General features: G+C 47.6%; 1 protein-coding gene across 6 annotated transcripts in view; it reads left to right on the top strand.

Annotated features, from left to right (window-relative positions):
- Nucleotides 1-23,602, top strand: part of UBAP1 (ubiquitin associated protein 1) — a 41,269-nt gene extending 17,667 nt beyond the window's left edge. For 4 of the 6 annotated variants that reach the window (XM_055118367.1, XM_055118358.1, XM_055118376.1 and 1 more), the window contains 5 exons: nucleotides 7,749-7,873; nucleotides 15,365-16,294; nucleotides 21,415-21,597; nucleotides 21,982-22,083; nucleotides 22,523-23,602. In XM_055118367.1, coding sequence (XP_054974342.1) covers nucleotides 7,749-7,873; nucleotides 15,365-16,294; nucleotides 21,415-21,597; nucleotides 21,982-22,083; nucleotides 22,523-22,663 — 1,481 coding nt within the window. In that variant the 3' untranslated portion in view covers nucleotides 22,664-23,602. The remainder of the gene's footprint in view (nucleotides 1-7,748; nucleotides 7,874-15,364; nucleotides 16,295-21,414; nucleotides 21,598-21,981; nucleotides 22,084-22,522) is intronic. The other 2 variants (XM_055118384.1, XM_055118354.1) reach the window with 1 other exon arrangement.
- The last annotated feature ends 317 nt before the right edge of the window (nucleotides 23,603-23,919 follow it).

Genomic DNA, 23,919 nt, shown 5'->3' with positions numbered 1-23,919 from the left:
AAACACCCTACCTGCTGTACTATGGCTCATACCCCGAAAATATATATTTTTGACATGATTTTTAAAGGATTTAAGAAAATGTTTTAAAGATTAATGTGTTGGGGCCGGAGCAATAATACAGCGGGTAGGGCACTTGCTTTGCATGCAGCTGACACAGGTTCAGTCCCTGGTATCCCATATGGTCCCCCAAGTATCACTGGGAGTGATTCCTGGGAGTAAGCCAGGAGTAACCCCTAAGCATCGCCAGATGGGACACCACCCCAAACTAATTGTTTTTTTTTGAAGGGGGGGCGCTCACACCTGGCACTGCTCAGGGATCATATGTAGTGCCAAGGATCAAACCCCTGGCACTACATATGTCTGGTTGGTCTCTTTCAAGGCAAGCACCCTGCCAGCTGTACCAGTGTTCTGGCCCCCAGATTAATTTTTTTATACCTAGATGAATGTCTTGAGATTCTAGTTTGTAGAAAGCAAGTCTTAATAATAGGACCCACCAAAAAAGGAAACTGTTTTTGAGAGTCCAAGCTCTTCCATTTCTGACTAACTAGCCTCTAGAAAGAGTTATTTTGCACTTGACTTTATTGTTATTATTTTTTTTAATAGGAAGCCTATTCAGTGAGACTTGGAACTCGGGGGCTACTCCTGGCTTTTCTAACCTGATGGTGCCTCAGGCCCAGCAGTTCAGCACTACTTGGAGCCCAGACATTCTGGGGAGCCCAGGGCTAACCGAATGTCGTTGGGGTCATGTGATTCGGGGCTCAGTCTCAGAGCCAGAGGTTGGGAATGTGCTCCACATCTTTGAGCTCTTCCCATTTAGTCTAATTCTGTTAAATAGGTACGAAATATTTTTTTCTAATTGAGTAATAGAAAATGGCAGTTTATTTTAGTTTGTCTTGAAAGTTGATTTTTTACTGCTTTATAGTATAACATAGAGAAATTGACCACCAGTTAATCATTTTTCTCCTGGATTCAATATGCCACCCCCTTGACAACTCATCTGCCTCCTTTCAAGGCTTTTTCTTTCATTTCAACATTTTTTTGGGGAAGGGGCCGAGTACTTCACCTCATGGTGCTCGGCTACTCCTGGTGCTTGTTGTGGGTTGTACCTGACAGTGCTCAGGGATTGAACCCGGGCCTCCTGCATGAGGAGCATGTGGTGTGGCCCATTGAGCTTTGTCCAACCCTGTTTAGAACATTTCAGTTTGATACGCCTTATTTGGTTTTCAGTGTATCCTGCTTTAAATTTGCTAAATCTTGGGCCTGTGAGTTGATTTTTTTTTTTTTTAAATCACTTTGGAAAACTGGCAGCCTTTCTCTTCTCTCTTCTTTTTGTCTCTTTTGAGACTCTGAATATGCAAGAGGCTGTTTGGTACTCTTCTGAGATCTCTCTCTCTCTCTCTCTCTCTCTCTCTCTCTCTCTCTCTCTCTCTCTCTCTCTCTCTCTCTCTCTCTCTCTCTCTCTCTCTCTCTCTTCCCCTACCGCCCCCCTCTATTTTGGGCCACATCCAGCTGTGCTCAGGGCTTATCCACTATATTCAGCCCCCTGTTCTGAGATCTCTTGAAGACCCTATTCCCTCTCTTTTTTTCTCTTTATTTTTCAGTTTAGTTTTTTTTTTTTGAACTACCTTCAATTCTGATTATTTTTATTGGGGGGGGGGTGGGTGTGCACCCAGCTGTGTCCATGGGTTTACTCCTGGCTCTACGCTCAGGGATCACTCTTGATGGGACTTGGGGGACCATATCGGGTGCTGGGAATTGAATACAGGTCAGTGTTGTGCAGTGCAAGTGCCCTACCCACTGTACTGTCCTTCTGGTTCTCAGTTCTGGTTTCCTGTCTTTTGTTTCTTTGCCCCTACATTTCTGTCTACTGAAATTTCACATCTGCACATACTTCACATCTCCACCTTCTTTTTTTTTTTTGGCAATGCTCGGGTTACACCAGGCTCTGCACTCAGGAATTACTCCTGGAAGGGCTCAGGGGACCACATGGGATGTTGGGGATCGAGCCTGGGTCTGCTATGTGCAAAGCAAATGCCATAACCACTGTCCTATCACGCATCCCCAATCTTCACCTTTTCCACGGGAGCCTTTAGTAGTTCCTAGTGTAGTGGGTTTGGAGCTCTGACCGGAATCTCGGCCCTGTCCAGGCTTGTGTCTGATGACTGGTTTCTGACGATGACATGTTCTTGCCTTGTGTCTTAGTCTTCATTGAGTGCCAGGCATTTTATGAAAAAGGTGGATTTATAGGTTACCTGGCTTGTTTTGTTAAGAGTGCAACATTTTTCCTCCCCCCAACTCTGCACTCAGGATCACTTCTGGCAGGGCTCGGGGGACCGTGTGGGATGCCAGGGATCAACCCTGTGTCAGCTGCAGGCAAGACAAGACCTCTGCTGTACTATCTCTTCAGCACCCTCCTTTTAAAAAATGTTTTACTTTTATTTTTTTTGGTTTTTTTTGGCAACTCCTGGCAGTGCGCTGGACTCACTCTTTGCTCTGTGCTTAGGAATCACTCCTGGTGGGCTTGGGAACCATAGTGGATAGCTGGGATAGAACTCAGGCTGGCTGGGTTTTTTTCTTTTATTTTTGGGCTATGCCTGGTCATGCTTAGGGCTCACTCTTGGCTTTGTGCTTAGGGATCACTCCTGCTGGGTTCAGTGGGACCACATGGGGTGCTAGGGATTGAACCTGTATGGGCTGCATGCAAGGCAAGTTTAACCTGCTGTACTATTGCTCTGGCCCCTATTTAATTTTTTTTTAGTTAAAAAATATTTCAGGTCATACTTAGTAGTGCTCAGGGCCTACTCCTGTCTCTCCACTGAGTGATCACTCCTGGTGGGGCTCAGAGGATCTTATGGGTTGCTGGGGATGGCACCCAGATTGGCCATGTGCAATACAATCTCCCTACCTGCTGTACTGTTGCCCTGGCCCTTTATTTCCACTTTTATTTCAAGAAGAAGGGTGTTCCTAGTTCTACCCAATGGCACTTGCTTTATGGTCAGGAGTAATTCCTGGCATTTCTCAGGGAACCATCTGTAGTGCCAGGAATATGAACCAGGGTTGGCTGAATACAAGTCAAAATCTTTAACTGCTGTACTATCTCCCTAGAACCCTCGTTATAGTTTGTCATCTTTCATCCCTATCTGCTTCTCCCAGTAATCAACCCAGTTTGCTTATTTTCTGCTTACAAGTGTTCAAAGATGACCATGGAATGTTAGGTAATTTACCCTTGACATGGTCTTTTTTAGTGAAATGAAACTTAAGGAATATAGATATTTTTAAGCCACATCTGGTGGTGCTCAGTGCGTAGCCCTGGTTCTGCATTCAGGGATCACTCCTGGCAGCACTGGGACTGGAACCCATGGAGGCCAAGCACCCTGCCCACTGGACTGTCTCCAGAAACTGCTTTTAAAGCAGGAACTGTAACAGGTGGTAATGAAGCGAAAGCAGCAGTTACTTAAAGGTGTTCTACCTCACATTGTCTTTTCCTAAACTAGGACCTTGCCCCACTTACATATCTTATTTTAATTTTATTTATTTAAAATTTAATGTTTTATTTAATTTTAAGTTGTAATCTATTTCATATGTTTTTCTCATGTCCTTATTGTAGGTAGTTTCCAGCCCTTCCAAGCCCATCCTATCACCAGTGTACAACAGAAATGCTTATTTTAGAAAATTTTATTAGTATTAATAACAATAGGCTCTCTTACATTTTTGTGTGTATATATACGTATATATACTTGTATTTTATAGAAAGCACTTTTTCAAGATACTTAAAAATTTCTAAGAAGAATTTTTTTTTTTTTTTTTTTTGCTTTTTGGGTCACACCTGGCGATGCACAGGGGTTGCTCCTGGCTCTGCACTCAGGAATCACTCCTGGCGGTGCTCAGGGGACCATATGGGATGCTGGGAATCGAACCCGGGTCGGCCGCGTGCAAGGCAAACGCCCTACCCACTGTGCTATTGCTCCAGCCCAAAAATTTCTAAGAAGAATTTTGTGATTGCTGACTTCTTTATCAAGAAGTCTTTCTATTACTCCTTTGAAAATGTTGATTTCAGTTTTGTTTTCAGTTAATCAGCACTAGCTGAATCATGAATCTAATTTTCAGTATGGAATGGGAGAATTAAGATTAAATGGGCAGGATTTTAATCTCGTAACCAACACTTTACTTTATTGGCAAGCAGTGATGAAACCCAGTTTATATATATTTGATACTTGATACATTCTGTGACGTCTAGAACCTTAAACATGTGCTTGCATTTTGCTTGAACACTTCTTAAAAAGCAACTGCATGACAGGTCTCATTGTTTCAGGTAGCTGAATTTTAATTGACTAAAGATAAGGGTGAAATTAAATATAAAAGTATAAAACCAAATTGCCTTTATTTTTTAATTTATTTATATTTATGCCACAGCCAGTGGTGCTCAGGGGTTACTCTTGGTTCTGAACTCAGGGATCACTAGAGGGTTCAGGGGACCATATGGGATGCTGGGGATAAAACCTGGGTCAGCTACATGCAAGGCACAAGCCCTATTAGCTGTTCTTTTTCTCTCTCCTTTTTTTTTGGGGGGGTCACCCCTGGCAATGCTCAGGGACTACTTCTGGCTGTGCTCAGGAATTACTCCTGGCAGTGCTTGGGGGACCATACGGATGCCCAGGGTTGAACCTGGGTTGGCTGCATGCAAGGCAACTGCCCTCCCTGCTGTCCTATCGCTCTGGCCCTGGCTGTACTTTCTCTTTAGCTCCTATTTTTAAGTTATTTATTGGGCAGATTTCATCTCTTATGCTGAGTTTGGGGACTATAGATAAATACTTTGTGAGATCAGAGTGATAGCACAGGGTTAAGGTGCTGGCTTTGCGGGTAGGTGGGTGACCTTTGTTCTATCCCTGCCACCACATACGTTTTTCTGAGCACTTCCAGGAGTGATTCCTGAGCACAGAGCCAGGAAGACTAGACCCTGAGCACCGTCATGCGTGACTCTGAAATTAAAAAAAAAAAAGTATCCTGTTGAATGGAAACTCTCAACTCGTTGCTCACTGTTTCTCTGGCAATGGGTGTTTGAGGAAACACACTATTAATGCAGAGTGGTATTATCTGGTCTGCATTAATCAGTCTATATTCAGAGTGGTGTGAGCTGAGATTGAGAAGGGAAGTTGTTCTAAACTTTCTTTTATTTTTCTTGTTGGGTCATACCCAGCGATGCACAGGGAGTTACTCCTGGCTCTGCACTCAGGAATTACACCTAGCAGTGCACAGGGGACCATATGGGATGCTGGGAATCGAACCTGGGTCGGCTGAGTGCAAGGCAAACGCTCTACCCGCTGTGCTATCACTCCAGCCCCGTCCCTAAACTTTCTTAAAGAGCTAGAAATAAGCAAGTAAGCATCTTCAGTTGAGAACACAGCACATGTAAAGATATGGCCAATTTAGAAGCTTCCTAGAGCATCCCTAACTGTAGCCAGTCTTCAGAAAATAGATGAAACACAGTTGTGAATTTAAATTGTCAAGTAAGAGATAGTTAAACTGTTACTGTATTTTTTCATGATGTATGGGAAGGAGAAGCCCCTTCCTTCCAGGGTGGAGAAGGCCTCTGCCTGACGGAGTCTCAGGTGTGAGGTGTACCAATGAGTCGTTTCTAGTACCCAGGGGATGGGAATGAAGCTACAGGTCTTCGGATTTATGGGAGTGATGATTTTATGGGGAATGGGAATGGTGACAAGATCATGATTTTTGTCTTGATTTGATAGTCTTGATCTCTAGAGTGTTCTGAAGGGAAGGAGTTTTAATGGAGAGGTGTCATCATCTTAAGAAAATACAGAAGTGTGAGGGCCGGAATTAAGCCTTCGTTTAAACTGCTAATACCCAAAAAGTAAAAATCATTTTTGTAACTGTGTTTAATTCTCCACAATGATTTTGCTGGACATTAGCCCCAAACCTGGTCCAGTAGAGAAGCTGCCATTTGGGATATATAGCTAGTGGGACACATGAGAGACAGTCATTTTGTCTGCTGGCCCATAAATACTGATGCCATCTGTCTGGTTTGTCTACAGATTTTTCGCTTACGATAGGCATGAACTTTTAGGGAGGTAAAAGAGCTGTCTCTTGAATAACTCAATTACCGTTTCTTTCCTTGTTCTTGCTCAAATTTCCTTTTCCCCTGAGTGTTGTGCTTCGTAACTATTTCCACATCTGCTTCATGCTGTGGTCTTTCTGAAGCACTGAGTAGGGCAGGAAATGCGGCTCTGTGGGAGAGCACTTAGTATGCAAGTGTGAGACCTTTGGGGTCAGTTCCTGGCACCACCAGGGTGGCCTCTGGACACTGCCGGGTGTGATGCCCACCCCACCAAAACAGACAGAAATACAGAGTTTGTATAAATTATTTGTATAAACTAAAAAAAAAATTAGTCTTTGAAAATAGAGGGATCCTAATCAAAGAGATTCTTTTTTGGGGACAACTGTCATCAATTGAGTGATTTTTAGCAGGTGGTTAATGTGTTCTGGGTAATGCTTGTACATTTATCAGAGAATAAAGCAACTTAAATGCTTGGCTGTAGGGAGCTTATATTATACTGGGTAAGAGAGTCTATGTAGTTAAAAACGGAATTAAACATGGCTAGAGAGATTGTACAGCAGGAAAGGTATTTGTCTTTGCATGGGACCAACCTGCGTTTGATCCCCAGCACCCGTATGTTCGCTTGAGCCCCGCCAGGAGTGATCCCTGTATACAGAGCCAGGAGTAATTTCTGAGCACCGCTAATGTGGCCCCAAAACAAAACAAACAAAAAAAAGTGAATCAAACATTATGCTAACATAGTGGGTAGGACGTTTGCCTTGCATGCAGCCCACCTGGGTTCGATACCTTCGTCACTCTCGGAGATCCCAGCAAGCTACCGAGAGTATCTCGCCCACACGGCAGAGCCTGGCAAGCTACCCGTGGTGTATTTGATATGCCAAAAACAAAGCAAGAAGTCTCACAATGGAGACATTACTGGTGCCCGCTTGAGCAAATCGATGAACAGCGGAACGTCATAGTGCGACAGTACTACAGTGTTAGGAGGTAATAAGTACTATTTTGGGGAAAATAGTTGCAAACATAGGAATACTGAAGTGAGGTTAGGGTAGTAATTTTATTTTTGTCTTGGACTAGACACAGCAGTGCTCCTGACTTGGTGCTCAGGGGAGTGCTGGGGATTGAGCCTGGGCTTTCTGCACGCAAAGCAGGTGCTGTAACCCTTAGAACTATTGCCCTGGCCCGTGAGCTGGTCATTTTTAAGTACAGTAAGCCTTGGCAAGAAAGTGGCTTTTGAGCCAAGACTTGAAGGAGGTGAATAAATGAAAACATGAGTATCATAGAGGAGAGTCTAGATTGCAGAATGGCCAGTGCAGACTCTCTGAGGAGAGTGACTGTCATAGGTAAACAACAGAAGCACTGTGACTGGTGCGGGGCATCAGGAGATAACTGATGCAGGTTGAGGGGGGAGTGGTAGTGGGTAATGTTAGGGAAACCTTTAGGCCACTTGGAGCACTTCGCCTTACACTGAGACAAAAACCCTTGGTGTAACTAAACCCTGACAAGATCTTGTAGCCGCATTAGGGTTTCCTTCTTAGAGATCTAGGGTTAGAAGGTAAGAGAAGGAGCACTAACTTCTAGTTTTAGGCTCGCATAAAGTAATATGTACCCTCTAGGTATAGTAGCAAAAGAAATGACAGTCATTTGCTGATATTTTCTACTTTATTTTTGATTGTAGGGACTTTCAGTTACCTTGATGATGTCCCATTTAAGATAGGAGACAAATTCAAAGCGCCAGCTAAAGTTGGTCTACCTATTGGCTTCTCCTTGCCTGATTGTTTGCAGGTTGTCAGAGAAGTACAGGTAAGTGGTCATTTTTAGTTAAAGTTTAGTGCATATAAGAATTTAAAGAGTAAGCATTTAATGTGTAGTAGACTAGAATGAAGCCTTCTCCTCTCCTGTATGTGTGTCTTACTTCTGTTCCTGCTTGACATTGCGTCTCTCTCTCTCTCACTCACTTTTAGGTTTGTATCTCTGTTACAGAGCTTGTGTAATTTGTCAGGTTGTATGTATTCCTGAGATTCTGTGACCTTCCCTAAACCCCTGGTGCCCAGCTGGCTGGCTTATCAGTACACTTCTTTGCTTTCTGTTAATTCCCAGTATCTTCCAGAACCTGAAGAGAATGTGAGATATTTTTCTCTCTACCCTTGCCACTGTTGCCGTTTACTTTACTCCTATCTTAGTTTTTACCTGTGCTATTGCCTTGCTCCCTCTGCTTGCAGCACTCCCCTGTTTCCAAATAAAACATTTTAATTACCACATACCTGCTAAAAAACTTAATTGCAGTTCTCCAGTCTTTGTGGAATCTAGTCTAGACAGAAGGTTATGGTAAACCCCCTTAGCTCATCAGATCCTCCAAGTTCTCTCCAAACCAAGTTAGTCCTAGTTTGTTGAATATGTGTTATTTCCTGTCTGCACAGTGCTTTTTTCTTTTTTGGGGGGGCCACACCCAGCTTTGCGCTCAGGGATTACTTCTGGTGGTGCTTGGGGGACCATGTGGGGTTCCGGGGATTGAACCTGGGTTGACTGTGTGCAAGGCAAGTGCCTTTCCCACTGTACTATCTTTCTAGCTCCTGTGCTTTTTCTCATGAGCACCATAAATTAATATACTGTACATGAATATTGTACGTCATGTACATGAATATCGGATTTGAATGTTAACTATTCATTTGAATGTACATGAATGTTGTTCTTCAGTTGAATATTCTTCTCTTTCTTGCCATACTTAGAATGGTCTTCCAGTTAAACTGGACTGTTCATCCCCCTAGAGGAGTGTTCCCCAAAGGAGGTGATGATTGTGGGGGCATAGTCCTTGGGTGGCGGCAGTGGTAGCCACAGGTGCAGTGAGGGTTCACTTTCTGTTTGCTTAAAGAAGGTAGATTGCCAGGGATGCCAAGTGCCTTTTTTTTTCTTCTTTTATGAAAGGGGGATGATACGCCATATAAGCTGGGGAACCTCTGGTCCAGACTGCTTAAGTGCCAAATTCTCAACAGCTTCTTTCTTAGTCTCTTGTCTTTAAAAGTTCAGTTACATATAACTGTATAGAGCTATGTTATATGACTTTCTCCCTTCAGAACATGTTTATTGAATACCTGCTCATCAGATCATGGTTATTGAATACCTGCAGATGAGCAGTGGTCTGCTAGGACTGAGGATAAATAACTTAATTAGTCCTCTTGGAGCTCAGAAATGAGAGAAGTCACATAGAAAAATCTATATACTAGTTACTGAAACCCTCTTATTTTTTTAATTGAGTCACCATCAGATAGACCCTTACAAAGCTGTTCATGATTAAGTTTCAACGAAGATTCATGATAGGTTTCTAACACCCATGTCTCCACCAATGTACATTTCCCAGAACCAGTGTCCCCAGTTTCCCTCCCATCACCCCCACCACCCCCCCAGTGGAATACTTCTTTTGTGACTTAACATTCTTCCTGGCAAAGAAGTTTGTTTCTGAGAGGTTCATTAAGACATAATCATATTACTCTACAAAGTTTCCTTTTTTTTTAATCTTCCAGCATGTTTTCCATACAGTAAGTAAACAGAGTGGGAGAACTTCAGTAATTTTTTATGGGGTATGACTGTTCTGTATGAGTAAACACTGTTCTTTGTCATTTACTGAGAAACTTGAAAAATAAAACTTCTTTTTGGGCTCTCCCAAACTTGGAGACTGCCCTAGAGGTCAAAGTAGTCTTCACACCATGGCTGCACATTTAAAGAATGTCACAATTCTGTGAGGGGTAATTTCTGTAGTATAACATTGATTGCGGTTACAGAGAAGTAGCTTTTAGTATATTTCAGAGTGATCTCATTACCATCTAATGATGATTATATCAGAACTTTTCTCTCCCTTCCTTCCTCCCTGCCTCTCCTTCCCCCCTCTCTCCTTCCTTCCTTCCTTCCTTCCTGTCTTTCTCCTTCCTTCCTTCCTTCCTTCCTTCCTTCCTTCCTTCCTTCCTTCCTTCCTTCCTTCCTTCCTTCCTTCCTTCCTTCCTTCCTTCCTTCCTTCCTTCCTGTCTTTCTTTCTCCTTCCTTCCTTCCTTCCTTCCTTCCTTCCTTCCTTCCTTCCTTCCTTCCTTCCTTCCTTCCTTCCTTCCTTCCTTCCCTCCCTCCCTCCCTCCCTCCCTCCCTCCCTCCCCTATGATACTCAGGGTTTACTCCTGGCTTTGTACTCAGAAATCATCCCTGGTCATGTTTGGGTAATAGGGATCAAACCCTGGTTGGCTGTGTGTAAGGCAGGCACCTTACTTGCTGTACTACGCTCCAGCCCCAGTATAAGACATTTTTATTTAAAAAGAAATCTAGTGTCCATCACTAGCCGATTACTATTGATTGCCCACCACTTCCTGCTTTTGCCTCTGATTTGCTTATTTGGGACATATTGTATAGATGAAATGATAGAACATAGAGATTTTGTGACTGGCTTATTTCATTTGGAAGAGTGTTTTCAAGATGTATCCTTGTAAGAATGAAGACCTCCATTTTAACTTAAACCACTCTGTTGATGCTACCCATCTCTTAGCTGTTCATCTGTTGGAATCTTTTGTCTCTTTTTCTGCTAGTTTCCATTTAGTGAGCATAATAAATAATGCTCTGTGAACATTTACATAAAATTTTTTTGTGTGGAGACAAGAGACAGGCCCTCAGTTTTCTTCTGGGGCAAATATATATATGTATCATATATGTATCACTGTAGCACTGTCATCTCTTTGCTCATCGATTTGCTCGAGCGGGCACCAGTAACGTCTCCATTGTGAGACTTGTTGTTACTGTTTTTGGCTATTGAATGTGCCATGGGTAGCTTGCAAAGGCTCTGCTGTGTGGGCGGGATACTCTCAGCTTGCCGGGCTCTCCAACAAGGGTGGAGGAATCGAACCCAGGTCGGCTGCTTGCAAGGTAAACATCCTACCCGCTGTGCTAATGCTCCAGCCCTTTGTATATGTATTAGTATGTGTATATGTGTGTGTGTGTGTGTGTGTGTGTATGCGTATGCTATTATATATTCCTTTATATATGTATAATTCAAGTAGAATTGCTGAACCATATTATCTGTTTTTATCCTTTTGAGGAATTGCTAGATTGTTCTCAAAAGTGACTACTGTTTTTTTGTTTGTTTGTTTTTGGGTCACACCTGGCGATGCACAGGGGTTACTCCTGGCTTATGCACTCAGGAATTACTCCTGGCGGTGCTCGGGGGACCATATGGGATGCTGGGAATCGAACCCGGGTCAGCTGTGTGCAAGGCAAATGCCCTACCCGCTGTGCTATCACTCCAGCCCCCAAAGTGACTACCGTTTTATAGTCTCCAGCATCGCTTGAAGTTTCCGACTTCTCTACATCTTGCCAACTCCTATTATTATCTGCCTTGTTTTAGTTTAACTTTTGTTTGTGCCTAGGAGTTACTCTTGGCAGTGCTCATAGGTGGTATAGGGATTAAACCTGGATCAGCTGAATGCCTTACCTGCTGTTCTCTCTGTTTCGCACACTGTTATTTTATAGCTAACCCTTGAACAATGCAGGGCTTAGGAGCTAAGTAAAAACTCTGAGTAGAATTACAGTTGGCCCTCCATCCACATTGAAATTGGTCGACTCTGTCAGAACCCATGGGTGTTGAATGCCTATAGAGTGAACCCCTGTGGTTTTGCTGTGCATTTCCCCAACTACTAATGATGTTGAACACGTTTGCCTGGGTCTTTCTCGGGGTAGGAGAGTAGTGCGCCACACCTATAGATGCTCAGGGGCTGTTCTTGGCTTTGTGCTTAGGAATGACCACTGGCAAAACTTGGGGGACTCCAAGTGGTACCAGGGACATTAACTGGGATCCGTTGGATGCCAGGCAAGCAACTTAATTAACCCATGTCCTAGCTCTCTGACCTCTTGCCTGGCAAGTTTTAATTTTTATGTTTTTGGCTTCCAGGCCACACCTGGCTGTGGTCAGCACTGGGGGGGGATCTAGCTGGGGAGTGCAGGTGTCCTGCACACACAGACTCCTCAGCTCTTTGAACCCTCTCCCTGGCCCAGTAACTTGATCAACAGATACGCAGTAGCTACTTTTCTACTTCCACGATATTATTAGCAGCATGGTTAAAAATCTCCATCTTCTTAGTTGTCATATTACTCACCATTTAGTTCGTTTATTCAGAGAAGTTATTTTGAATCCCACATCGTTGCTGTTTTAGGCTTTGCTGAGAAATTTCTAGTTATTTGATCAGTGTGGAATACTGAGTTGGTGGTACTGTGCTCACCTCCCTCCCAGCACCCCATAGAGCCCAATCAGTGTGGTCTGAGCTCCATCTCTGGGCTGCTGGTGAGGCGTCTTTGTTCTCTGATTACACATACCGCCCTTAGATTTCCCGCTGCCCTGGGTTTTCCGTGGGGGCTTTGACAGGCCCCTGCTCTATTCAGAAATAACGCCAGCCTGGAGCTCTAGGCTGGCTGCTGGGAGCTTCGAGGTGTTCAGGATTTGCCCTCACATGACAAAAGCACACTTGTTTTCTCAGCTAATAATCTGCCGAAGTGAGATGTAAGTCTGTTAGCCCTTGTTACCCGTGAAAGCTTTCTAGAAAACTTCGATTTCAGGGGCTGCCGGTGACCACAGAACCAGTGGGAAGCCCTGAGTGTCACTGCTGAGAGCAGGCTCTGGTGTCACTAGTTCTTGGACTGGCATTGCCATGGACTAGCTATGCAACTGTACGGAGCTCTTAAACTCTCGGAATCTTCATTTCCTCGCCTATAAATGGGAATGATAACTTTCCTTTTTTTTTTTTTTTTAAAGTAAAAAGTTTTTATTTTAAGGCTTTTAGGAAGGGGGAGGAGAGAGAGAAAAACAACATGCGTAAGAGAGAACGTGGGCTTCTCCAAAGGTGGAGAACATGGGCACCACATGTGCTTGGCCATGTGGGCACAGGGAGCCATGGGCTCGGGCAGCATATGTGCCGGGGATAATAACTTTCAAAGGTTGCTCTTAAGGCTTCAATAAAATAATGCCTTTATACTCTGGTTCTTGGCACTCATCAGTGTTAGGTGCTGTTATCTGTTATTTGATGTCATACACAGACCACATTCTTATTTTTTTACTGTAATATTTCTGTTACTTTTTTTCTGGTGATTTCCCCCTATATTCCAAGTAATCATTATTAGTTAGGTAATTTAAAAACAAAAGTTCAGTAAAGGTTTTATTAAAAAATAAAAGAAATTTCCAGTTGTGTTTATAGGCAGTAGGGAGTTGATTACTGCTTTTTTGGTAGAGGAAGCAGTTGCAAAATCGTATTTCCTCCTCAGTTAGAAACCCAGTGCTGCTGGGACCAGACAGATAGTACAGCAGGTAGGTGTTACCCTTGCATGTAGCCGACTGAGGTTTGATCCCTAGCATCCCATATGGTCCTCTGAGCACCACCAGGAGTAATGACTGAGCACAGAGCCAGGAGTAACTCCTGTGCACATTGCCTGGTGTGCCTCCAAACCCATGCACACACGCGTGTACCCTGCTTTTTTGCTATTTTCATTAGTGGTAGAAAGAAAACTCTGCCTTTCAATCCTCCATGTCTTTCTGGGACTAGCAGTTGGCTCAGAAATGTAAAGGAAAAAAGGGAAAAACTTACTCTGTGTGTGTGTGTGTGTGTGTGTGTGTGTGTGTGTGTGTGTGTGTGTGTGTGTGTGTGTGTGTGTGTGTGTACAAGCTTACTCTGTGTGTATGTGTGTGTTGGCTCAAAAATGTAAAGGAAAGGGGGCTGGAGCAATAGCACAGCGGGTAGGGCATTTGCCTTGCACGCGGCCGACCCGGGTTCGATTCCCAGCATCCCATATGGTCCCCTGAGCACCTCCAGGGGTAATTCCTGAGTGTAGAGCCAGGAGTAATCCCTGTGCATCGCCGGGTGTGACCCAAAAAGCAAAAAAAAAAAAAAAAAATGTAAAGGAAAAAGCTTACTGTGTGTGTGTTTCTATGATCCAACTCAGACACTGCCCTTTGAGCTGCCAACCCAGCCCTTAAGTGACCTTCTTGACATGGGTATTTCCAGGCTTCTCTTCCGTTGTTTGAGGCTAATAGACTTGTGGGTGATCACAGGCTTTTTATTGTTTCTTCTGCTTTTACAGTCTCTTGAGAGACCTGCATCTTTCCTCTCTTTTTCACTTTTTACTCTTCCCATATCATAGCACCAACCTTGCTAGGTGCACAAAAGCATCATTTAGTTTTGGTGCTTTAGGATGAATGCCAAAGGCTTGGTTTTCCCCTGGAATTTAATTTTTTGTCTTAGGTATCTGGTGTAATATTTTCAACAATGCAAGTGACATTTTAGCAAATTATGCTGTGAATCTTCATGCAATTTGTACTGTAAAATCTTAAGTTTGTTTCTCAATTGCTTAGTATACAGGTTTTCTGTGTTTAGCATATAACCTGGAGACTGTACCTTAATAGATCACTCTCCAATCAGACTTCTTGAGATCACACCTGGACTTTACCACTCATCAGCTTCATAGCATTGGTCAGAGCCTTGATAACATGACTCTCACAGAAGCATCGACTTTAAAGGTTGTTGAGAAAATCACAAGGCTTAGATATGAAAGAGCTGCAAGTCCTGAGCAAATGCAAATGCCTCTTAAGTGCCTAAGGCTGTCATCATTGAATGCAGGAACTATTTAGAGGGGACAAGAGGCCCTTAAAGGGCCTGAAGTCATGTTGCTGTCCCAGGAGCCTTGTGGTAATGTTGGGAAAGTTCAGAGAAAGAGTAGGGCAAAAATGGGCTCACCTGAGTTCAGAATCAGAGGGTAAAGAGGACTGCATAGAATCTCCCAGAGTAGGTGATGCCATCTCTGGGGGCAATGCTGGGGGCGGGGGGATTGTGGCCTTCCGTGCAGTTGGGGAGGGGGGCGCCTCAACAAGGTAGATGTTTCCAGGGGCTGCTGAGTAACGTTTTTGTCTGGAGAGGGGGTGGGAGCCCAGTCTATTTGGAGCCTGGTTCTGAGGAAGGAAAGGGCCTTCAGGAAGGCTTCCAGGAGGAGGCAGCCTTGGCCGAAGAATTCTAGGAGGAAAGTGGCCCTAGTGGAGGGAAGCCAGGGAGGTGAAGGGGCTGCTTTGCCTAGTGTTCGGGAAAGGTGGCGGACGTGCATTCAGTCACTGGGGAGGCCGGCTGGAGCCGTTTGCTTCAGGTGTCTGAGGTGATAGGAGCCTTCCTGAGTGGGCTCCGCCCACAGCCGTAAATGCTGCCAGGCCCACTTCCCTTCTTGTGCCAGTGCCCGGGGCAGGGAGGGGCAGCCGCTTGGCTCCAGACCGTCTCTGCTTTCTCTCTGCAGTATGACTTCTCCTTGGAAAAGAAGACCATTGAGTGGGCTGAAGATGTTAAGAAGATCCAAGAAGCTCAGCAGGAAGCAGAACGCAGGGCCGAGGAAGCAGAGGCTACGGTGAATCCCCAGAGCGGCCCAGAGGGCGACAGCAAATTCTCCAAGACCCCCAGCACAGCCACAATGCCGCCCCCCATCAACCCGATCCTCGCCAGCTTACAGCACAACAGTATCCTCACCCCTACCCGGGTCAGCAGCAGCGCCACGAAGCAGAAAGTCCTCAGCCCTCCCCACACGAAGGCAGATTTCAACCCCGCCGACTTTGAGTGCGAAGAAGACCCGTTTGATAATCTGGAGTTGAAGACTATTGACGAGAAAGAAGAGCTGCGCAATATCCTGGTCGGAACCACTGGACCCATTATGGCTCAGTTATTGGACACTAACTTGCCCCGGGGCAGCTCCGGGTCCGTGTTACAGGACGAGGAGGTCCTGGCGTCCCTGGAGCAGGCCACCCTTGATTTCAAGCCTCTTCACAAACCTAACGGCTTTATAACCTTACCCCAGTTGGGCAGCTGTGAGAAGATGTCGCTGTCTTCCAAAGGCCCCCTGCCCCCCATCCCCGCAGTGAGCAATATCAAATCCCTCTCCTTTCCCAAACTGGACTCTGATGACAGCGGGCAGAAGACAGCCAAGCTGGCGAGCACTTTCCACAGCACATCCTGCCTCCGAGACGGCCCGTTCCCGAGTTCCCGGAAACCTTCCACCCAAAGCAGTGCCAGTGAGCTCAACGGGCATCACACCCGGGGGCTTTCCGCTTTGAACTTGGACAGTGGCACCGAGGTGCCCGCCCTGCCTGCCTCTGATCTCATCTCCCAGATGCCTTCCCTCTCTGTCTTGTCTGTGTGCACAGAAGAATCATCACCTCCAAAAACAGGTCCCACGGTGAGTCTCCCACGTCCCCCTCAGCCCGAGCCTCACAGGGGCCCCGGTTCCACCCAGGAGCGGCCACCCTCTTCTTCCAACCACATTGGTCTTGCTTGGTTTTTTGTTTTTTGTTGTTGTTTTTTGGGTCATAACCGGCGATGCACAGGGGACACTCCTGGCCCTGCACTCATGAATTACCCTTGGCAGTGCTCAGGGGACCATATGGGATGCTGGGAATCGAACCCAGGTCGGTGGCGTGCAAGGCAAATGCCCTACCCGCTGTGCTATCACTCCAGCCCCAACATTGGTCTTGCTTGGATGAGGCACGAATGTCGTTCGGGTGACTTTCCCAAGGACGGGGATTGACCTAGTGTGAGTCAAGCTCCCAGTGACCTTTCTTCCTCCGCTTAAGGTTGCTGCGAATCTTCGTTCCGTCTTCCCCTGGCCTGCCTCCGTTTCGCTTAGTGCTGCACTGAGCATGGTTCTTCTCTGTGCCACGGTGGAATAAGGGGGCTCCAGACTGAGTATGGCCTTAGTTATTTTCTTTCTTTCTTTCTGGGCCACACCTTGCGGTGCCCAGGGCTTCCAGCTGGCTCTGTGCTCAGGGGTCACTCCTTAGTGGGCCGTGGAGACCATATGTGGAGTCAGGGAGCCAACCTGGGGTTTTCTCCGTGCAAGGCAGGTGTCCTACCTTCTGTACTGTCTCTCTGACCTGTAAATGTCATTTTAAACAATTCTACAATTTCTGTTTTTGCTTGCTGAGAATTTTACAGTGGAACCAGTAGCTCAATGGTATAACACTTGCCTTGTTTGTGGAAGGCCCTGGGGTTTGAGCCCCACCACAGAAAAAAAAACAAAAACCTGGAATTTGGAGTTATTGTTGCGGGTATGTAGGAAGGCGCATCCCAAAGGAAATACGGTCTTGTCACCCTGGTGCAGAGATCCAGGGGTCCCTTTATTTCCACATTTGGGCTTAGCTCCCTGTGTTTGAGCAGCACAGGCTGCATTTCCTGGCCCAGGAATCCAGACGTCCAAGAATCTTGCTGCAGCAGCAGATTTTGTTTATTTCAGAGTTTTCTTCTTTAAGCGTAACTTCCATTTTATTTTTCCCTGGAAGATAGGTTTTCTTTAGTCCTTCAGGCCTAGTGCTTTCACCTTTGTGAAGGCTGTCTTGGGGTGCTGGGGCAGACGCTGCAGGTGTCGTTGGGGCGGGCGGAGTTGCGGCAGGGCACGAGGATGGTTCCTTCCCCCCTGCGAGTGGCGAAGCCCACACAGGCTGTGCGGGTGCCCAAGACTCTCCAGAAAAAGCTCCTGGCACTGCGGCCTCCGCCTGTTTCCATCCACACACTTCTCTCAGGCACTTGTCCACAGCAGTTGCAGGGGACAGGACCTTTCTGCTCGCCCATTGTCCTGTCCTTGGTCATCTGGGAAGCAAGGACCTGAGACCTCCAGGTTTTACCAGTGACCATGTACACACGTGCCATCAGAGCAGGAGAGAAGCCGGGCTGGGCTTGCCCTCATGCTCAGCCCCAGGTGAGCCTTCGGGCACAAGGGCCCGGGCAGCCCCTCCCTCCGGCACTGCTCCTGGCAGCCTGTAAACTTCCGTGAACCTTGGCTTAGATACGTGCCACAGTGCAGCTTAGCGTTATCTCCTAGGAATGGGCTTCCGCCTCATTCCTCCCAGGCAGATGTGGGGAGACTCCTCTTGGTGACTCATTGCAAGCTGCAGAGAAACCTGGGAAGGAGAAGGGAACCTCGGCTAACACCCATCCCGCCCAGTGTGTTTGTAGACACACACACACACACACACACACGTACGCTTGCATGCATGCATACTTATACTTTCCCTCTCCTCACACTTCTCCCCTCTTCCCTCTGTCCTCTCTCCAGTAACCACATAAGAGACTGAGTCACTACAGTAGTGGGTCTTCCTCAATGCTGAGCACTCATTTGGAATTGAACTCATTCTTTTTCTTTTGTTTTTGGTCTACACCTAGTGGTGCTCAGGGATCATTCCTGGCAATGCACAGGTTACCACAGATGGCCAGGAATGGAATCAGGGTCACACATGCAAGGCAAGCGCCCTTCTGAGCTCTATCCCTGAACTATTTTTTTTTCTTTTTTGGAGGTGGGGCAGGCACACCCTTCAACGCTCAGGGGTTACTCCTGGCTCTGTACTCAGGAATTACTTCTTGTGATACTGGGTGGGGGGGGTTATGGGGTGCTGGGCATCAAACCCGGCTGGCCAGCATGCAAGTGCCCTACCCGCTTTACTATCTGGGCTTTTATTCCCTTGTTAATGAACTGTTTCCCTCTTCCCTTTGTCATCGCTGTGACAGTCACGTCACACATACGCTTGGAGTGTTGCTTACCCCTTAGAGCTTGTCAGAGCCGTATATGTCTCTGGGATGCTTGCTGGGATGCACGCTTTAGTTGTAGAGTTAGCCACAGAGCCTGATGAACGCATGGACCATTGTGGCACCAGGTCCCAGACAGTGGGGCTGCCAGGACCGTGCTTGGCACCAGTAGGCAGCATCAAGGATCCAGCTCCGGGGGGGTGGGGGTGAGGTCGCTCCAGCACCTCACAGGGTTTCTAGAATTTGGCCCTTGTTGGCTGTTGAAAGCTCAGTGTTTGGGTTTCACTTTCAGACTTTAACTTTCATAGTCTATGGTTTTTGTGTAAACTAACCTTCAAAGTTGAGAGGCCCGTGGGATCACCTCGGAGGGTCAGTCTTGTCGGGCCACGTTCCTCTGACCCCAGCACAGAGTCCGCTGCAGCGCTGCTTTCTGGATTCTAGGAAATAGTGCCAGCTTGCTTCTTGGTTGTATTTTTTAACATAGTGAACTTCTAAGTTGTTGTTCAGATCTGGGCTTTTTTTTTGGGGGGATGGGGGGCTGGTGTAGGGATCACACCCCGCGCTTCCCTCATGCGAAGTATCTGCTGCTGGGGAGCCCCCTCCCCCCCTGCTTTACCACTCACAAAGTCTGCCTTCCTTCCTACACTTTAAAAATAAACTGGAGGGCACAAAGAAGATAGTATGCTGCTCTCAGATTCAAACCCCTGGCACCGCATTTGGTCCCCCAAACACCACCAGGGGGTTATACTTGAGCACAAAGCCAGGAGCAGCCTCAGCATGGCAGATGTGGCCCAACCTCCCGGCCCCTTCTCCCTCAGGAAACAAAAGGTGGGGTGGATTTTAAAGATGGGGCCAGGGAGGTGGCTCAGCAGCAGGTCACTCGCCTTGTGTGTGGGAGGCCCTGGGTTCAGTCTCTGGAACTGTGAATATTTTTTCCACGGCATTACTCCCTTTGGGAAGAGAAAGCACTGATCAAAGCAGGCAAATCTCACTGACGTAGCCTTCCGGTCAGTGAGTTGTCGCTCTGCCCCGGAACCACGTGTGATCTTTCCTTGATTCTGGCAGATTGGAAAATCACCAGTGGTGGCCCTTGTTGGGTCACTGTGGAAGGCAGGGCCTGCCAGTCCTCTCAGCGTAGGCTCGGCTCAGGTTAACATCTGGTGTTCTGCTTGTCTATTGCATAATTCTTAGATCTTTAAAAATTCTTTCTCTGGAGTTCCTGCTGGACATCCTTGACTGTTTTCCTAATTTTCTGTCCTTTTCTATTTCCTTCCTGTTTTATTTTCTCGGCTCTCACCTTCATTATCTTAAAACTTTTTTTAAAAAATCAACCTTTTAAATAAAATTTTACTTTATCATATTCTGAAAATTCATGTTCTTAGTTTTGTCTTTTTTTGCTTTTTGGGTCACACCTGGTGATGCACAGGGGTTACTCCTGGCTCTGCACTCAGGAATTACTCCTGGCGGTGCTCAGGGGACCATATGGGATGCTGGGAATTGAACCCGGGTTGACCACCTGCAAGGCAAATGCCCTACCCACTGTGCTATCACTCTAGTCCCGGTTTTGTCTCTTAGTTTGATCTGCCTCCCCTCCCCCCAGGCCTCTTTATTTGGCTGAAAAACATCTGAAGCATAAAACTGCATCACAGTCAGCACCAGTACCACTGCTCTGAAACACCCTTGTATTTGGAACTAACTACAAGTGTCTTCTTTTTTGTTTTTTTTAAACTTCTTTAACTGTTTATCTTGTATATAATTTTTTAAAAATTCAATCATAGTGATACTGTTAACAGTTGTTGATGAGGGGGTTTGATGCCTTGTGTTTGGTGACTGGTTTTCTTTTCATGTCTTGAAATTGAGAAGGGAATCATGGACTGAGAAGGCGCGCCCGTGTTGGGCATGCTGGCATCAGCTGCGTCTGTCGGTTTGGGGGGCGCTGCAGAAGCTCCAGCTTCTCCTCAGGATTCTGCCAAAGGGCTAAGAAGATTGGGGACGGCCCTCATGGACTTTCTGACTCTGTTTTGGTCCTTGCACCTAACTCTTTTCTAGTTGTCTTTTTTTGGATGGTCCAGGGAGGGAGTGGGGTGTGTCCGTGTGTGTGTTCTGGGGTGAGATGGGCAGAGGGTGCAGAGTGGGCCTGGAGGCCCGTGGCCAGTGCTGTGGTTCCTCAGATGGCTGCGCAGAGCGTGTGGGTCTGCTAAACTGTCGGCTACAGTCTTCCTCAGCACACCCTCCCCTTACTGTGTCTGCCGCCTTTCCCCTGTCCCCCTGGAGCTGGTGACCTTGCTCCCACGGGGCCAGGTCTGAGGACTCCAGTGAGCGGCTGTGGTGCGGGAGGCCGTGAGGAAGAGTGTCAGCATGGCCGTCTCTGCAGCGGTCAGGCTGGAACCAGGAGCTGGGTGCAGGATTGCCCGGGCCAGCACGGCTGCCTCAGAGAGCCCCCGTTCCAGTCCCCTCCCGCTAATGGCTCCATGTCACAAACGCCGCCCCTCCAGCACCTTCAAGAGAAGTTGTGACAGGACTGGATAGTACAGTGGCTGGGGTTTGACCCCAGGCAGCCCACCTAGAGCCGAGCTAACATGTGGAGTCACAGGAGCCACCCTGCTTCCCTGCCCAAACTCCCTGAGCAGAGCACGACAAAGTTCTGCTAGTGCCCCCCTGACTATCACATCTTTTGTTGCTGTCTTGTTTCATGGACCACGGCCGGCCTGGGCCACGGTGGGGACCACCTGTCTTCTGCTTTCAGGACAGGTCTTGATTTTGTGATTTCTCTCTCACCAGGTCACACCTCCTAATTTCTTAATGTCACAAGTGCCCAATGCCCCCAGCTGTCCCCAGGCTTGTTCTGAACTGCAGACACTGTCACCCAGTGAGCAGCAGTGTGTGGAGACGGTCGTCAACATGGGCTACTCGTACGAGTGTGTCCTGAGAGCCATGAAGAAGAAAGGCGAGAATATCGAGCAGGTAAGGGGTCCCAGGCTCCCGAGGGGCTGCTGTGGGGACTGTTCCCCAGGCTCCCGTCTCACACCACCTGAGGGAGCGCTCGAGGATGGACTCCCAAACAGTCTGGTGCCCCGAGTCTTGGCACAGGCTCGAGCTGTTTCCTTGGCAGCGTCTCCTGCCGCAGCTGTGGCAGGAGCCCCTTTGCAAAGGGCCAGTTAGAAAGGGGACTGCCCGACGCTGCAGCTCTCACTGGGGAGCCACAGCTTGGGACTCTCGGCACGCAGCCCCGTCCCGTGCAGCTCAGAGCGGGGTGCGAGACGTCACCCTCGCTGGTCTGTGGTGAGCGCCTGGGACGCAGAAAAACCAGCATTGCGCTGAGGGCTCAAGCCTGTTTTCTTTCCCCAGATTCTCGACTATCTCTTTGCACATGGACAGCTCTGTGAGAAGGGCTTCGACCCTCTCTTAGTGGAAGAGGCTCTGGAAATGCACCAGTGTTCGGAGGAGAAGGTAGGAACCCTCTGGAAAGGAGAGACAGGTCTGTGCGCTCTGGGCTTTTCTTCCCGGAGACTTGCAGGCAGGACTTGGGTGAAACATGGAATCTTCGTGCCCGGTTGCGTGTAGCAGTTGGGATGTGTTTGGCTCGGGTGATGCGTTAGGATGGAGACCGACCAGAACAGGGAGACGATGGGGATAACTGGAGATTTGAGGCACTTGGTTCCCGCTTCTAGGGGGGATGTTTTGCCATGGTGGGGCCTGGGGGAGGCTCAGGACTACTGGGGCAGACGTGGCTCCTGACGGGTGATGAGCTCAGCACCAGACACACCTTCGACCAGGCTTAGGAAGACCCCTCAGAGTTGCAGGCTCCCCTGGAGCCCCTAGAGGTGTCCCTGCACCAGGCAGGGCTGTGCAGTGGGGCCACATTTCTGTTTTCTCTCTTGTCCTCTAGATGATGGAGTTTCTTCAGTTAATGAGCAAATTCAAGGAAATGGGCTTTGAACTGAAGGACATTAAGGAAGCTCTCCTGCTGCACAACAATGACCAGGACAATGCTCTGGAAGACCTCATGGCTCGGGCGGGCGCCAGCTGAGACCAGGCCCGCCACAGCCCTGCCACGGAACCACCCCTGCAGGCGCCTTCCAGAGCCCAGCTGTGGGGAAGGAGAACGGGCGCACTTCTGGATAGTCTTTTTTTTGGGGGGGTGGGTGGAAGACTGCTCATCAGTCTGTGAGCCTAGGCCCTGAGCTGGGGAGGAAGTGGGGGAGATTGGGGCCTGCGAGTGCCCCCTAGAACTTACTGGCTTCTTTCACATTAAATGCATTTGTATTTGAGAAGTGTCCTTCCCACCTTGGCCCCCAGGAGGCATCCCGGGTTTCCTCAGCCGAAACCTGGCCTAGCTGCCAAGGGAGCTGGGGAGAAGGGGTGGGAGGGCCAGACTCAGTGCTGCTTTGGGGCGAGATGCTTCTCTCCCGGACACTGGGGAACTGAGCTCGAACCCAAGTTGAGTGCAATTGAAAGGTTCCGCCAGGGTTTTCTTTCTTTCCCCCTTTTAAACAGTCTTTAGTGTTACACTGGTTCTGCAAGTCTCTGAGGTGCAGAGTGCCTGTTCTCCCAGGGGCTCCCAAGTTTGCCTCTTCTGCCAGGCAGTCACCAATGCTTTCCTGCCCCAGCCTAGGCCACAACCCCAGCTACCCAGGGTACCTGGGTCCCCCTGCTCTAGGAAGCAGCTGTCAGTTGAATAAATTGGCCGCTTCCTAGCCCTGAGGCAGGGGCACTGGCCTCGATGTAGTCGCCCAGCACTAACTGCACCTCAGTTCTCCTCGGAGGACAGCCTCTCTCTCCACCCCCGCTCCAGGACGACACGAGTAACAGCTAGTCAGTAGAGATTGGTCTCTTCGGTTTGTTTTGTATTATGTTGTACATCATTAAAGATCTAAATACAAAGGATATACAGTCTTGATGAATCTAAAGTAATTTGCTAACTATTTTGATTCTTCAGAGAGAACTACTAATAAAAATATAAAAGGTATGGCCTGCTGTGATCATTTTCTTCCGACCAGGGACTGTGCCTCTGGGAGCGGGGATGTGACTGGGGGGTGGTGGGCACTTCCCTGTGGGCCTCTGCTGGAGCAGGACGGGGGCACCTACCGCTTCTCTGGTGTTTCAGTAGTTCGTTCTCAGACCGTGGGACCCAGGAGCTGCCCACTGCTCTGCGCTGGGTTCTGGTTTGCAGAGGCGGGCCCAGATGAGGGTCTGTTTAAACTGACTTGAATAACCGGGCCAGGACAGATTGATCACTCCTGCAGGACTGTGGAGGTGGGATGGGCTGAGCCTTCGGGAACATCC

Source organism: Sorex araneus, chromosome 1 (assembly GCF_027595985.1).
Source record: "Sorex araneus isolate mSorAra2 chromosome 1, mSorAra2.pri, whole genome shotgun sequence".
Lineage (NCBI taxonomy): Eukaryota > Metazoa > Chordata > Mammalia > Eulipotyphla > Soricidae > Sorex > Sorex araneus.
The sequence above is the reverse complement of the archived record's forward strand: the minus strand, read 5'-3'. Positions and strand labels throughout refer to the sequence as shown.